At 32.5% G+C, this 14,552-nt stretch overlaps 2 protein-coding genes and 1 long non-coding RNA gene across 5 annotated transcripts; 2 read left to right on the top strand and 1 right to left on the bottom strand.

Moving 5' to 3' along the window:
• The first annotated feature begins 82 nt into the window (after positions 1-82).
• Positions 83-1,800, top strand: LOC103827961. 2 transcript variants are annotated; one of them, XR_004448837.1, is made up of 8 exons: positions 83-226; positions 296-417; positions 500-641; positions 721-779; positions 867-1,035; positions 1,152-1,262; positions 1,419-1,544; positions 1,608-1,800. XR_004448837.1 is itself a non-coding variant. In XM_009103521.3 (7 exons), the coding sequence occupies exons 1-7, from the start codon at positions 166-168 to the stop codon at positions 1,451-1,453; spliced, it is 699 nt and encodes a 232-aa protein (XP_009101769.1). In that variant the 5' UTR covers positions 83-165; the 3' UTR covers positions 1,454-1,747. The 2 variants fall into 2 exon arrangements, 1 of the variants encoding a protein (XP_009101769.1); XM_009103521.3 differs by having other exon boundaries at positions 1,419-1,747.
• A 189-nt stretch (positions 1,801-1,989) lies between these two features.
• On the bottom strand, positions 1,990-4,215 carry LOC103827960 (rRNA-processing protein EFG1). The gene is made up of 8 exons (XM_009103520.3): positions 3,948-4,215; positions 3,552-3,681; positions 3,343-3,470; positions 3,128-3,266; positions 2,922-3,036; positions 2,794-2,848; positions 2,325-2,639; positions 1,990-2,206 (listed from the first exon to the last, which is right to left on the bottom strand). Exons 1-8 carry the CDS (start codon positions 4,104-4,106, stop codon positions 2,201-2,203), a joined length of 1,047 nt encoding a protein of 348 aa, XP_009101768.1. The 5' UTR covers positions 4,107-4,215; the 3' UTR covers positions 1,990-2,200.
• Positions 4,216-5,909: 1,694 nt separating this feature from the next.
• LOC103827958 lies at positions 5,910-8,722 on the top strand. 2 transcript variants are annotated; one of them, XR_004448840.1, is made up of 7 exons: positions 5,911-6,332; positions 6,432-6,582; positions 6,705-6,793; positions 6,885-7,046; positions 7,143-7,318; positions 7,662-7,844; positions 8,293-8,722. It is a non-coding gene; the product is annotated as an uncharacterized LOC103827958 (long non-coding RNA). The 2 variants fall into 2 exon arrangements; XR_004448839.1 differs by having other exon boundaries at positions 5,910-6,332; positions 6,705-7,046.
• Positions 8,723-14,552: the final 5,830 nt, after the last annotated feature.

Raw genomic sequence — 14,552 nt, 5'->3', positions numbered from 1 at the left:
AAGTGTCCATCATAAACAGCGTCGTTTAAGGTAATCTTTACATATCGATAAATGGGCTTTATTGCCTAAGCCCAATAACTTATAGCTGGGCCTTTTAAGGAGAAGATTTCTCCTCCACCGAAGACGGCGAGAGGAACAGAGGATCAGACGCCGGAAAAAGGAACGATGCTGGGACTCTCTTACGGTGAGATTCTAGTCATCATCGGCGCAACAGCTGCTGTTGTAGGTTAGTAAAAAAATTCGATCTTCATCGTTAATCGAATGGGGAAATAGATACGATTCGATTTTTTCGCAGGGCCAAAGGATCTTCCGATAATCGCAAGAGCAGGAGGAAGATTATTCGGACGAGCGATTGGTTACATCCAAATGGCTCGTGGCCACATAGACGGAGTCATGAAACAACCTCAAATGCAGCAGGTTCCTTCCTTTTCAATTCAACATTGGTCTTTGTGTCTGATACACTTTACTTACTCTCAATATATAAATATAAGTTGTTTAGATTTCGAAAGAAGTTCAAGATTTGCGAGCACAAGTTGATGCTATTAGCCATGGTGCAAGTTTCTCTCTTTTTAACTCCAATCCTTTGACTCGGAGAGTGGACAACCAATCTCCACAACCTTCTAATACAACCACCACCACTGGTATAAACCCACCTAGCTACTTTAACTTAGCTTGCTTGTTTGTTCTGCTTGATCCTTTATCTGGTTCTGTCGTTTTTAGGGAATGTTACATCTCTCAGTGTTGAGGAAAGACATAAGGTTTCAGATCATTGGACAAAGGTTTTTTTTTTTTTATTATTATTTCTTGAACCCATTTGTCTTCTCGTTTTTTTTTATGTAAAGCTACTTTTTTTGTGTGTGTAAAAGGCTCAAGAGTTTAGTGGTTCGTCATCGGCTTCAGTTAATCTGCACGCCCAAGCGACAGCATTTGAACGTTTATCTGAGTCTGTCAGTGGCAAAACTCACACTCTAACTAGTGACTCACCTGTTCTTCCAGTTTCTGCTGAGATGGCAAAGTTGCTTCCTCATCGCAAAGGTAAGAAGATTTCTTCATTCTTCATTATGTCATCCAATGAAACTTGCTCCCTCTACCATTCTTTGCCTTGGTTTGAGTAAACAAAAAAAAAACTACTGACATTCATTTGGTTGTAGAGAGTGCAAAAGGATCTGATTTAATGCTGGAGGCAGTTCTTGAAGCTGAAGTAGCACACAAAGCCAAACACTTTTTTGCACAAGCCGAAAAGGAAACTCCAGCTTTAAAAGGTGATGAGTCGATATCTCTTTATTGATCTACTCTTATCAAAGCGAAGAACTTATGTTTTTAACTCAAAATTCAAAATGCGTGCTATCATATTTTAAAACGTGGGGGAACGGTTTACTTTTGCGGCTGACATACTTGTCGTGTAAAACACTTTTCAGGGAAGTTTGTTGTTGAAGACAAAGGAGAAAGTTGAAGTCAAGTTTTATGGATCATCGATCAAAAAGTCAGAAGAAGACTCCGGCATAGTCTTTGTTCGTACTTGTAGCGTGAGAATAGTGGGCCAAGTCGTTCGAGTGGGGTTTTTACTCACTGGGCCAGAGTCTTGAATTCTGTTTCTGCTGCGGCAACCATTGAGCTAAACCTTGTCGAGATAAGTTCAGTAATTGATCTTGTAATTTTTGTAAACGATCTTGATTCCTGTAATTTAACCTGCGGCTTTGTAGGTTTGTCGGAATATGAATAAATATGTGTTTTTAGTTCTCAACCAGTTATGTATTAACTTCTATTTACAAGCTTAAAAAGGGGGAATTTTCTATTGCCGTTAGCATTGTGCAAAAGTATTCTTTAGTTTGAGCATTTTTTTCCCATGTCAACACGCATACAAGTATTTGCTCTATTGGATACATATCGTATAATAGCTAATACGTGTAAATGATAATCTGATCCACTTCAATAAGGTATCATCAGAGTAGTAGAAACATGGTCTTTTGAGCTGGTAACGCTATGGAAGGAATATAAGAATTATGTTGAGATTCAAAAGGGAGTTGCTTAATTATACCCAATAGTATTTAAGGGTTTCCATTTCAAAAGACAAAAGTAACAAGACACCTATCTCTCTGCATTCCATGACCACACCAAATCTATATGCATTAGATCCCATAAAGAGACCGCAGCAGCAAGTGAAGAATCAAGCGTGTGTTTGGAGAAGCTGAGAAACCGATCACTCCTGCAAAAACAGCAAAGAGAAGAACCAACCTTTATGTTAACAAGAAAAACAAATCTTTGATGAGATGGTTTTGTTATTCAACGAATATTTCTCCTACAAACTAGACTCATAAACTGACCTGTTGTTTCTTCTTCTTTGGCCTTCTCTTCCTTTTGGGTTTATGAGCATCAGAATTGGAGCTTAAGTTGCTACTCTGACTGCTATATGAAGTTGCAGCAGCATCCCTGGCATTATATGAAGTTGAGGCAGCAGCCCTGGCACCATATGAAGTTGCGGCAGCAGCCCTGGCATTATATGAAGACTCACTTCTTCTGTTTGAAGTGTTTCTTGAGGATGATGGCATCTCATTCCTCTGCATAGACGAATTCTTCCTAGAATTTGAACCAAACCTTGCTTGTGGTGGTGGCATTAAAGCCCTAGCTGAGTTTTGTTTCTACAAGATTCCAAAAACATTCCAAATTAGTAAATCAGAGTATGTCACAGAAACCATAGCTTTGGTAATAAGTGGTATCCCCATTCATAAGTCTCCCTCCATACAACCTCCATGAGGTTCCAGAGCTTGATAATACCAAGAAAACTAATCATACCTGGTTCCTTTCATCGCTAGACATGCCAGATGTAGCTCTACTGGACGCAGCTTCCCTGAGAAATTGCATATTATGGTCAGAAATTAGAAGAGTTGAAGTTTAAAAGAAAGTATTCTACTAGGCCCTACTTTGTGCTTTTATCGGTCAATTCATCATCTGCGTCTGCTTCATCGCTTGAGCTCCCTTTATCAAAGAAATCATCATCACTAAGGTCCAGAAGACCATCATCTTCACTCCCTGTCTCTGTTTTTTTTTTCACAGCCGTAACATCACACACTTAGCATTTCCAGAAAAAACGAAACGAATAAGCTTTTTTGCATAATCATGTTTGTACCTTCTAACTCTTTCCCACTAGCAGCAGCAACAATAATATTGGCTTTGATCTGCTTCCGCATCTTACTTCTTCGCTCAATCACTTCCGAGTCCTCAGCACCAGTAAACAGAGATACATACTTCTCATTTTTGGGGAAGAACTGCGATTGTACAATGCAAACAATTATAAACTTTTCCAAATACGCTGACAAATAGTAAAAGGAGAAGCTATATTACCCGAACATATTCGAGATCTTCTTTGAGTTTACTGAGTTGCTCAGCTATATCAGCATCTCCCACATGAGCAGATGAAGTGCGTTGTAGCTTCTCAAGACGCCTAATGCTCCTTTCAATCTTTCTCCGCTCTGATTCAAGACAAAAGGTTGTAACTTTTGCAAGTCAGTTACTATTAAATGGCAAAACAACAAGTCAGTGGCTCCTCTTACCAAAGAACCTAATCTTTCTGTTCCTGAGGAATATTTTACGTTCGACAGCAAGACGTGTATGGTCATCTTGCTGCTTCTTCAGATACTCCAACTTCTGCTTAAGAGTCTCTTTCACTTCAGCAGGCAAATCCTACAGACAATTGATCCACATACTTAGTACCAATAACATTCCTTTCTTTCTCTATCACCACACACATGGCATGTTTATAGATGATTAAAATATCTAAAAGAAGAATCTTTTACTGTATCAAACAATCACATACACAAGCGAAGCTAATTGATTCGCCAAGTTACTGTATCATACTAGAAAAAGGCTCGAAATTTAAGAGAAATTCGACCATAAGACCCTAATATGAGAAAACCCTTAAGCAGAGAGAGAGAGAGAAAGGAGCTGACTTTACGAAGAAAGCGTTCGACGGAACGCATCTGGTTCTTGAGTGAGACGATCTTAGGTTTCTTCTTCTCCACGCGCAACGCTTTCGACCTTCGAGTGCTGCTTCCCGCCGCTTGATTCGGTCCGGAAACCCTTCTCTTGGCATAGCCTCCGTGCGCCATGGCCGCAAGGATTTACGAAAGAGTTAGGAAGGAAGGACACACGAGGAGACAGACGCACAATATTAGGGCTCTCTCTTTGTTCGGCGTTGGCGTCTTTTGTCTCTTGAAGCGGAAGCCTTAAACGCTGCGTTTTGTCCGAAAAACCTGACCCGAATACAGCTGGTGGCCGGGTCCTACATGTCACTTAACTATTTTCAAGCTACCATGGGATTGTTTGGAAATATTTATGTAAAGTAATCATGCGTAACAGCATAAGGTTAAAACAAAAAAAAAATCTACATCCAAAAAGTTAGAAAAAAAATTACGTTAGCATTCGAAATCAAATTTTCTACCTATTTTTTTTATCACTAGATAACATATTACATCATGGTATAATATCTAACTCTATTAATACAATGATCAATTATCTGCAACATATGCGATATTGATGAACAACCCCATGGATAAAGATTCTACGATGAATCTTTCCCTGAAACATTTGGATTAACAGATAGTTCTGCATGTATGATACCTTCGATGGACATGCTAACTCATCCTTGTTTAAAAGTCCATATAACATTGATATTGAGATTTCAAGTACTTGGTTTTGCAAGTAATGCTTGTGGTATTTTTGACATCAAAGTCTTTCATTCAGATTGTAATAGTTTATGTTCCATCTTTGCTTTGTCCATGATATTATCATTTTCACATCATCCACGATGAATTCCTTCCACATGTAATTTTACCAACAAAAAAATCTGTCTGGAATTCCATTGAATATACTAATTGCATGTGAAGCTTAACCATAGTTAGCATAATAAAAAACATGCACAAAATTTATTATCACAAATAAACCGTTAAACATCAAAATTTTACAACTAAGTACAAAACAAATCACATAACAAGGCCAATATAACTTGAAAGAACCACAAATCACAACCAAACAAATTTAATACATGATATAATGCAATAAGAGAGAGAGAGAAAGAGAGAGAGAGAGAGAGAGAGAGAGATAGAGAGAGAGAGAGAGAGAGAGAGAGAGAGAGAGAGAGAGAGAGAGAGAGACTTGTGTTATGGCATATCCTTTTCAGCTCCTAAAAGATTAATAAAAAGTAGTAAATAATTTTTTTTTTTTTTGTAAACTATAAATAATTTTAGCATGTATATTATCTTCTTAGAAACAACTATACATACCTTATTTTGAATATATATTATATGAATAACATATAAAAGAATATGATTATATAATTACTTTACATCAATTATGGCAGAGAAAAGTTAATATTAATCCACGACAATCTACGAAAAAATGGATTCTAAATATGGGTGGACATATTCTTAGATTCCATCAAAATATTTCTTTTCTATAATATTTATCAACTTTTGAAATTCCTACTAATCCCCCCTCTTATGATAATGGAAGTTTTTAGAGCTATAAACCATGTTTGCTAAGTCTGTATACACAAAAAAAGTTTTGATTACAATGAAATATTTTCTCCAGGGGAAAATATGGCTATTGTACAACTTTTTGTTAAATATTTTAGCATCTAAGGAGTCATTTTTGAATCAACCGGAATTTCTAGTGTGTTTCTTAATGGTGTTATTAATAGGAATTTTACATAATTTATTTAAAGGATGTTGTACAAGAAATGAGAACTTTTACAAAAGAATGATGTTTATTGGTTAAATCTAACCTATACTAAAAGGGTTATATGAGGAGTAAAGAGTGTGTCCACGTCACTTTAAAAAATCGGCCAATTAGAAAACAGTTTTCGCCACGTCAGACACACGATGTCCAAAAGCCAGTCTAGCCCCTTTTTTTTCGTCTTCTCCGTTGTATTCGCCATTTGATGACCTTTCCATTTCTTATTCTAAGAAGACGAGCCTCACCGTAGATCCGTTGACACCATCTCACTCCCTGACAATCAGATGAGCCTCTGCCGCCCCAATGACTGACCAGTCGCCACCGTCAGTCTCCCAGTCATCCTCAATCCGGGAGAGCACTCCGTTGGAGAACGAGCCACCAGAGCTTTCGAGCCCTCCTATGAACCTCCGCACCAGAGATCCTTCAGATCCGCCAAGATGGAAAGAGAGAAAGCTTCAACGACATCACCAAACGACCACTACTCCGTCACGTTGTTCATAATCCGAAGGGGAGGAGGCGACGAAGCTTTCCGGCGTGAGCCATAGATCTTGCCACCTCCAAAACCCTAGACAGCACCGCACAAGAGGAGAGAGCTAGAGAGCGTGAGTTTACTTGCCACTCAAAGGCGTTTTTTTTTACTTCTCCCATTATTGATATCATGAATCCTCTTCGACTCCTCTTTGTATCTTTATATAATCCAGATGCAAGCCATGGAAACCCTAACAAGCTATGCCAGAAATTAAGATCTACTGAATGAGCACAACAACAACTCAGATTCAATAGATCTCAGCAGAGCAGGAGTATTTCGAGCAAACTCCACTCGACCAGTCTTTGGAAATCATTTCTCAGAAGGTATCGTTCATCACTCCTTGCTTATTTTGTTAATGAAATCAAAGAAACTTGCAGGTATCGTTCACCCTTCCTTTCTCATTTTGTTGAAAAACGTTAAGTGTTAAGATTTTGTTTCGTGTCAGATGCACATGCCGTGTGTTGCTGCTGATTTTTGAGTTTGTAATCAACCAAACACTATGCTTTTCATATGTTCCTCTCTGCACTTCTTCAGGTCCCTTCTTTTTTTTTTTATTCTAGCAACTTAACTTCTACTGCATCCTCTAATAGTTTCATTATCCATTCAAAATATTTTTTTATCTCAGCTATGTGATAGCTGAGACATGTTAATTAGACAATTAGCCAGATTTGTATTGGAAGATGAAGATGCAGCCAAAAGGGTCTGACGGACTCCTTTTACCCTACATGGAAACCAGAACTACATAGAGATCCCTAGAGCCATTGCAGTGGTTGGGACAATGTATGGGGTAACTAACTTCTTCAATGTTTCTCTGAATACAGTGTTATGCTCTCACATAATTTTGAAGAGTTTTTAATGTATTGTTTGTTTACCATGAAAGCAGTTGGTTATGATTGGAAATACAATTCAAGTTGTGCAGAGCCCTCCAATGCAGTCTGGGATTTTCAAATCCAGTCTCTTTTTTTTATCTTTCATCACTCTCTCTCTTCACAGCTTGCTCAATAAAAGGGAAAATGAAGTTGTCAGTGTTGTAAATACAATTCTGGTGGTATATTCAAGGTACTTATTCTTGACCACGACTAAGTCTTCTCTATATTGTTTTTCCTTTATTTTCTCAGTGGTAGTGGGTTGCTCCTGCTCTGTCTTCTAGATCCGAGAAGTTCTGATTTTTTCAGTCTTTGTTCTTTGGCTGAATCTATTGATCCGAAACTGTGTGCTAAACTGCTCTTCTTTCTCTGTTTATAGTCTATTTGACATGCCTGTTCGTGCCTATATATATATCTATACAAACATGTAAGGACTAAGAGTCAGACAACAAATCAGGATTGCATAATTAACCTTGAGAGCAAGAAGATTGCATAGTGTATAATACTTATCAGAGTGTTGTTAATCAACTCTTCAGGTGTAAGTGGTCACTGGTCAAGAATATGTGTGCTCTCAAAAGAAACAGAGGAAGCTGAAGTATAGCCCATATTCTGCTCCAAACACAGACCTGGCTCTCTCCTGATCCTTCGAGCTGAGGTTCAATGTGGAAGGACGAGAAACCAACCATGGTCTCATGAGAATTTTCAATGATCCTTCCAAGGTGACCTTTTTACTTACCATAATTTTTGTGTGTTTTCTATTTGTAGAAAGTAGCTTCGAAAGTCTAAAAGGTGATTGGCTTGATAATAGTAGTGACATGTGAGAGCAAATCATTATGAAAGTTGTCAACCTTTTCTTTGTTGTTTGATCTTGAGTACAACTGTACAAGAATTCTATGGTGTGTATTAGAATATGATTCTTTGTTTAGATTCTTTCATATTCTGACATGTGTGTATAGGGTCTTGAATACCGTAATCTTTATCTTTATAAAATGCTAGAAAATTACAAAATAGCATTCAAATCTGTTGTCATATACCACATGGAAGCGTACATGAACAAAACTTTCAAGACCAAAAACGTCTAGGTTCAAAGAAAATAATTGTTCTTTTTCTCTTAGTCAATTAATTCATGGTGATCATCTTTGTCTATAACATGTGGGGTATGTGCAGGATATAACGTTCTATGTGGAGTTGAAATACTTTCATTTGTTTAAAGCTGCCAAAGAAGGAGGATGGTTGGGACTACAATACTGTTTATATATGGTTTGATTTCTTTCTACACCATAATACTCCTGCGTTACTGTCTCGACAGTGAGTTTGACCTCAAGACCTATCCCGACAGTGCCCAAGCTGCGTTTCTACCACGTGACGTATCTTTGTCTCGGTAAGGGGCTAATATTTTCAAAAAGTTCTGAATCTACCTTTATAGTAAAGGTTATAAAAGTTAAGAACCATATAACAGAAATATGATTTGCCTTTGGGCTTTCGAACAAATGGAACAACTGAAAAGCTATGGGTAGCAAGTAGATCAGTTAGTAAATCTCTCACTAATAAATCCCTAATTGCTATCAGAAGTCAATAGTACAATACTATAAGCTTATACTATGTTTCATCAAATATAGCGATAGAATATTACACTTATGTGCTTAGTGGAGAACACTACTCTCCTTTGTAGTAAAATTATAATATATTTAAAAAAGGTAGAGGTTATTTCGTAGAGATTCCATCATTAGTAATGGAATCTTATAACATTTATACATAATATTTTCTTCATATTCTTTTTTTTTTAATGTATTGCAAATAATTCTCTACTTGGAGCAGTACACAAGTATCTTCTCCATTCATCCAATAAATGACTTCAGTTTATACTTTCTCAACTCTGTCTGTCAAGAAAAAGTGCATAATTACAGGATTCCAAGTGGGGTTAAAACACACAACAGAAACTATACAAATACCCCGGGCGTAGCCCGGAAAAATCTCTAGTATGAATTAATGGGCGTAAGCAAAACTCTCGGCAATAGTTTCAAAATTTTTTTTAAACACTCATACTTTTGAGTTTTTATAAAACTCATAAAGATCACACATTTTTTCTTCGGACATGATAAATTTTTTTGTAATAACACTAGTTGAGTTGTAGCAATAACATTACCAAATGATCTTCAGTCATATTTCAAATTATGTGATAATTGTCACTTAAAGTACTTCTTAGGATTATAAAGTAGCTCATACTTCTAAAGGCGTTTATATATAGCAGGATAAATATGGAATTCGTAATGGATAATTCTACTTTGCTTCTTCAGATCTTGCTTTGAAATGTTTTACTGATGTAGATTAAGTTGTTTGTTTTGATTTGATGTTCTACAAGTTTCAATACGTTTGTTGATGATTTGATGATTTCTTATTGCGTAAAGAAACAACCGTTTATTTCTAGATCATATGCTGAGGATGAATATTGAGGTTTAAATTTTGCTTTTTGATGACAAAATGTTTTTTTTTTTTTTTTTTTTGCTTTCTGTGGAATGATGTGGTTGAGTATTCGTTTGAGAGGGATGCGAGTGCAATCATCAACTCTTTCAGATTTTTTTTCTTTAATAGTAAGCTGCAATCTACATTTCTATAAATTCTGATTTGTACGAAAAAATACTATAGATTAATTTATATTGTTATAATGTTCGGGAGAAGTTGGATCAAGCTCTGCTCAAATCTCTACATTAAGAGTATACTAGAATTTAGTCTGCACGTTCGTACGGATATTTGTTTTTTTGTAAATTTATAATTTTAATATTATTATGAATATTTTAAATATATGATTTATATTTTAGTGTCTTACATGTGTTATATTTTTATAATTCTATAATCTTATTGTTTAGGTTTTTTATTCAACTTTATTAAAATATAGTGATCTATATTTATATATTTTACTTTTTTATTAATTTTTATTGTATACATTATATTTAAAATTTATTTAGTTATACTATAGAATGGATATTTGTTCAGGATGATTTATATTTTTATATTGTATTTTTAAAAATCTTTAACGTCTATCATTTTAGTATTTTACGAGATTTACTAAGTAAATGACCATGTGGTTGATATCATAAACAAACCATTGATTTGTTAGTCTGAACATCTTAAATCCAGTATAAACATTCCAGATATCTTTATGAAATATTTTTATTAAAATTGATTATCTTATGATTAATTTGGTTGGATTTAGTTTTTTGTTTTAGCTTAATCTGCTTGTTTACACTGTATATATTTTATAGTATTTTTCAGTATATAATTTTTAATTAGGAAATATGTTCGTTTTAAATAAAATCTTCTCTCAAGCTTTCTTTGCTAATAGATTCGATTTTCTTTTGAATCGAAAAAGGAGAAAGAATGGTCATCGGTGAAGTAATAATGGCCATTTTTCTCTTTATATGACTCTCTCAGAATTTTGGAGCCATAGAAAAATTAAAAATCTCATCTTCTTTGTTTTGTGTGTGTTTGTAAACAATAGATTAATGATTATTGACTATTATTACGAAATGTCTAGCAAATCCACAAATGTCACGTTGGATATATATATATATAACATTTTCATTTGAAACATATTACTTTATTCAACATTCTGTTTAAACATTCCATATCAGTTTATTTTTCTTCCACCTATTTTTTAAACACTCATTTATTTTTAATTATTATATTACTTTTGTTTAATAAAATTCAGTACACTATCCCACCACTTTTAATTCATTTTCTTGCATTTTATAATTTAATAACTTTATATTAATAAAAATATATTTATAATTAATTTAAATAACAGAAAGGAAAACTAGAAAAGAAGATTACGTGTTGAAAAAAAAATATTGTTGAGATCTATTTAATAGAAAAGAAATATTCAAATGAAATGAGACTAGTTTTCATGTATAGAATTGTTATTTTCATGTATAAAAATATTGTTGAGACTATTTAATATAAAATTGTTGAATTTTGGTATAATTGTTATTTAAAAATTAATATACAATAATTGAATTTAAATAAATTGGAGGAAATAAAAAGTACAAAATATTTAGCCAGTAAAAATACAATAGATGGCAACATATAACCCATTTGATTTTTTCAACATATCTAAATCTTTCAATCCAAACAATTCACATGTATTCTCACATTATTCAACTAATACATTGCTCATGTTCTATTGCTCGCTTTCTTACGTTTAGTGTAAACGGCCCGACTTTATCAAACACTTTGCATGTTGGGTCCAATTTTGAGTCTTTGGTCCTAGTTTAAATGAGGATTACAAATTTACAATTATGCATGTTGACAGACGATCATTATTGTTTGACTAATCAAACAAAGGATAATCAAATTATCAAGCAAACACATAAAATTAGCAATTGAACCATGAATTCAGATAAAACAAACTTCCTTGTTAAATCCAAAATATATCATAAGAAGACAACTAGTTGGACTTTGCTTTGGTCGGTTTAGTTGTACTAGTGAGGTCAAGTCACTTCATTAGACCAAAGGACAATTATATAGGAATCATAAACAAATGATTCCCAACTCTAATTAATTTAGGAGTGGTTGGAGAGTAATCTAAAGTAAATGAGGCTGGCTCTTTCTTTGATTGATCGTTACCATTACCATGTTGTGTTTTAGACTATAATATGATAAAGCCAGTTTCTCCTTGATTTTAGCATTTTATCTCAACTACTTAGAAACAAATACTACCCAAAATTACTTAAGTTAAGATTTGGATTTATCTGGGTGGATTGCCACAAACGTTTTAGTTATAAAAAGGTATAACAAATAAAAACAAGTGGTAATTTTCATGGAAATTATGTATTCAAATAACAAAGACTAATGTAGTTAGGTAATGGTTATCCACTGATCTTCTTAATTTATCATTAATCCATTATAGAAAAAAGCTTTGTCATAGTTTTAATAATTTTTTATATTTCTATTATTTTTAATTGGCAAATAATTGTTTTACCATACTTAGATATTATGTTTGTTCAATTTTTGTAATTTTATGTTTATAAATTTTATTTACATTTTTAATTTTTGGTTTAGCAATATTATACTTTTATGTATTTATTTTTTATTATATTATATTAAAATTACTAACTATTAATTATTAAAAGCACATAACAAAATAATATATTATATTATATTATATTAAAATTACTAACTATTAATTCTTAAAAACACATAACAAAATAATATATTTAATTTATGTTTTAACCGTTTATTTCAAATTGTATTTGCATTTCAATCTTATCCAAATTATATTATTAATTTCTATATTTTATAAAATACTAATTATAATTTATATTTTAAAATTAAAAGATAAAATTCTATGATATTTTATTTTTTATAATATAAATATTATTTAGTGATTTCTTACTTAAAAATAAAATAAATAAATATTTTAATTATGTAAAGATAGTATATTTATCTTTAGTTACAAATTTGAACTAATTATTAATAATAATTGAACTATATTATTAAATGAAACACAATAAAATATGTATATTAAATACTTGGAGTGATGAATAGTATTACAATAAATTTGATATTATACTATTTACTCTATACCAAATTTGCTGAAATTGTGTAATTTTTAGTGTTCCATTAGAGATGAAATTACACCAAATCTGGTGATTTGGTGTCTCATTTAAATTGGCCTAATAGATTGGTTTCTTATGGCAATAATTCTCACAGGAATTGTTTCGTTTGGTGGGAATTTTCTTAAGCATGCAATAAGTATTAGTTCTATTTTTAATTTAATACATAGAGTCTGGATGACTTACCATACAAACTTTCCCCTAATTATGTGTTGACACATGCCAACTGGTAAAATTAGTCAATCGAAACTTCTTACATTCACACAAGTACGTGAAATATATCGTTGAGGCTCTATATCACTAAGCACACATGAAGTGTTAGGTCGGTGAGTTATAATTAAGTTAATGTTTTCTATATTGCCTAGTCACTTATCACTAGTAGTGAACAGCTATGAAACCCTTTCAGACTCTTAAGTTTGACACAAAACTTATTTGTTTGATATGTCTCAAACAAAACGAATGAAGAAAAGGGAAGTATGTTGAAATGTTATCTGAGAACGTCTTAAACAGTAATAGTGGTGAAGGAATACAAGTATGTCTGGAGAAACACAATAGAATCGCCAACATATATGATGTTTAGTTTGACTTGTTTTATTCGGTCAAGTTTGAGTCTCTCATGAGGTACATTGTTATTAAAATATTTTATTCGTATTAATAAAAAATAATTTATTCATATCCTGATAAAAATATATATTCTTAATAAAGATATGTATATAATGTAATATGTATATATATATATAATATGTTTGAATTTAAAGTCAAAATCGTTAATTCCTTACTAATTATTAGATATTTTTGCAAGTTTGTAAAACACTGAGAAAATATTAGATTTTGTGACTGATGATTAACAATGTCTTAAACCCAACTCATATACTAAACCAAATTATTCTCAGAGTCACTGAGTCATTGGAACAACCATGGTTGAACGCAACCCAATAAATTAATAAATTATAATATATAACTATATAAGAACATAATGTTATTAACCATTGAAAATATAAGATGATATAAATATTATGTTTTATTTACAAAATATTATTAAATATTTTAAAATTTTAATGTCAATTTCCATCAGTCATGAAAATAAATTATTTGATTAATGTATAATACTAAATAATTATTTGGCTAAAAATAAGATAACAAATAATTAAATAAAAATATTATAAATTTAAACTGTAAATCTGAAATAAATCTATAAGTAAATAAATAAACTTATAATATATTATAAATAACAAAAATAAAATAATAGTCTAATACTATCATATCAATAAATATTAGTTTTCTTTATTCCCATTTTCTTTGAATGACATGATACAAATTCCATCAAAATGTAAAGAAACATAAATTTTGTAGTTTATTTAATTTTGTGTAATAATAAAAAATATGAAAATTTTAATCAACATTTTTTAGAAATATTATCATTTTTCTTGGTTTTTACCGGACCAGTGGTTGTCGAGTCACAAATGCATTTTTTAGTTTTTATTGGGTTTTATCAGATTTTAATTAGCGGATATTTTGTTAAATCTGAACTGGATTATTTACGAGTACCAGATTTATCGGTTCAAATACGGAGCTAAGTCGTATATGAAAAGTGAAAACAGTGCTTATGAAATATACGCCAAAAAAAACACCATAACAAAAGAGGCAGGCGATGACATAATGGGGAGGTTAAGAAGGAAATGAATAAGAGAGTCTGTGTCCCTAGAGATAAATTTATGTCATATGTTTCTCCATGTTCAAAAATGCTTCTCCATAACATTTATATTTCAAGCTGTCACCCCAACGTCCTCCAGCTTTCTTTATTTGTCCCCATTA

The sequence above is a fragment of the Brassica rapa genome, chromosome A06 (assembly GCF_000309985.2).
Source record: "Brassica rapa cultivar Chiifu-401-42 chromosome A06, CAAS_Brap_v3.01, whole genome shotgun sequence".
Classification (NCBI taxonomy): Eukaryota; Viridiplantae; Streptophyta; class Magnoliopsida; order Brassicales; family Brassicaceae; genus Brassica; species Brassica rapa.
Note: the sequence above shows the minus strand (reverse complement) of the source record. Positions and strands in the feature narration are given on the sequence as shown.

Excerpts from the sequence above, each read along its gene's own strand:
- LOC103827961 (XM_009103521.3), top strand. The coding sequence starts at position 166 with ATGCTGGGACTCTCTTACGGTGAGATTCTAGTCATCATCGGCGCAACA. Across the intron at positions 227-295 it reads CGCAACAGCTGCTGTTGTAG|GGCCAAAGGATCTTCCGATA; the intron begins GTTAGTAAAAAA and ends ATTTTTTCGCAG. Across the intron at positions 780-866 it reads TTTCAGATCATTGGACAAAG|GCTCAAGAGTTTAGTGGTTC; the intron begins GTTTTTTTTTTT and ends TGTGTGTAAAAG.
- LOC103827960 (XM_009103520.3), bottom strand. The coding sequence starts at position 4,106 with ATGGCGCACGGAGGCTATGCCAAGAGAAGGGTTTCCGGACCGAATCAA. Across the intron at positions 3,682-3,947 it reads TCGAACGCTTTCTTCGTAAA|GATTTGCCTGCTGAAGTGAA; the intron begins GTCAGCTCCTTT and ends AATTGTCTGTAG. Across the intron at positions 3,037-3,127 it reads TAGTGGGAAAGAGTTAGAAG|AGACAGGGAGTGAAGATGAT; the intron begins GTACAAACATGA and ends AAAAAAAAACAG.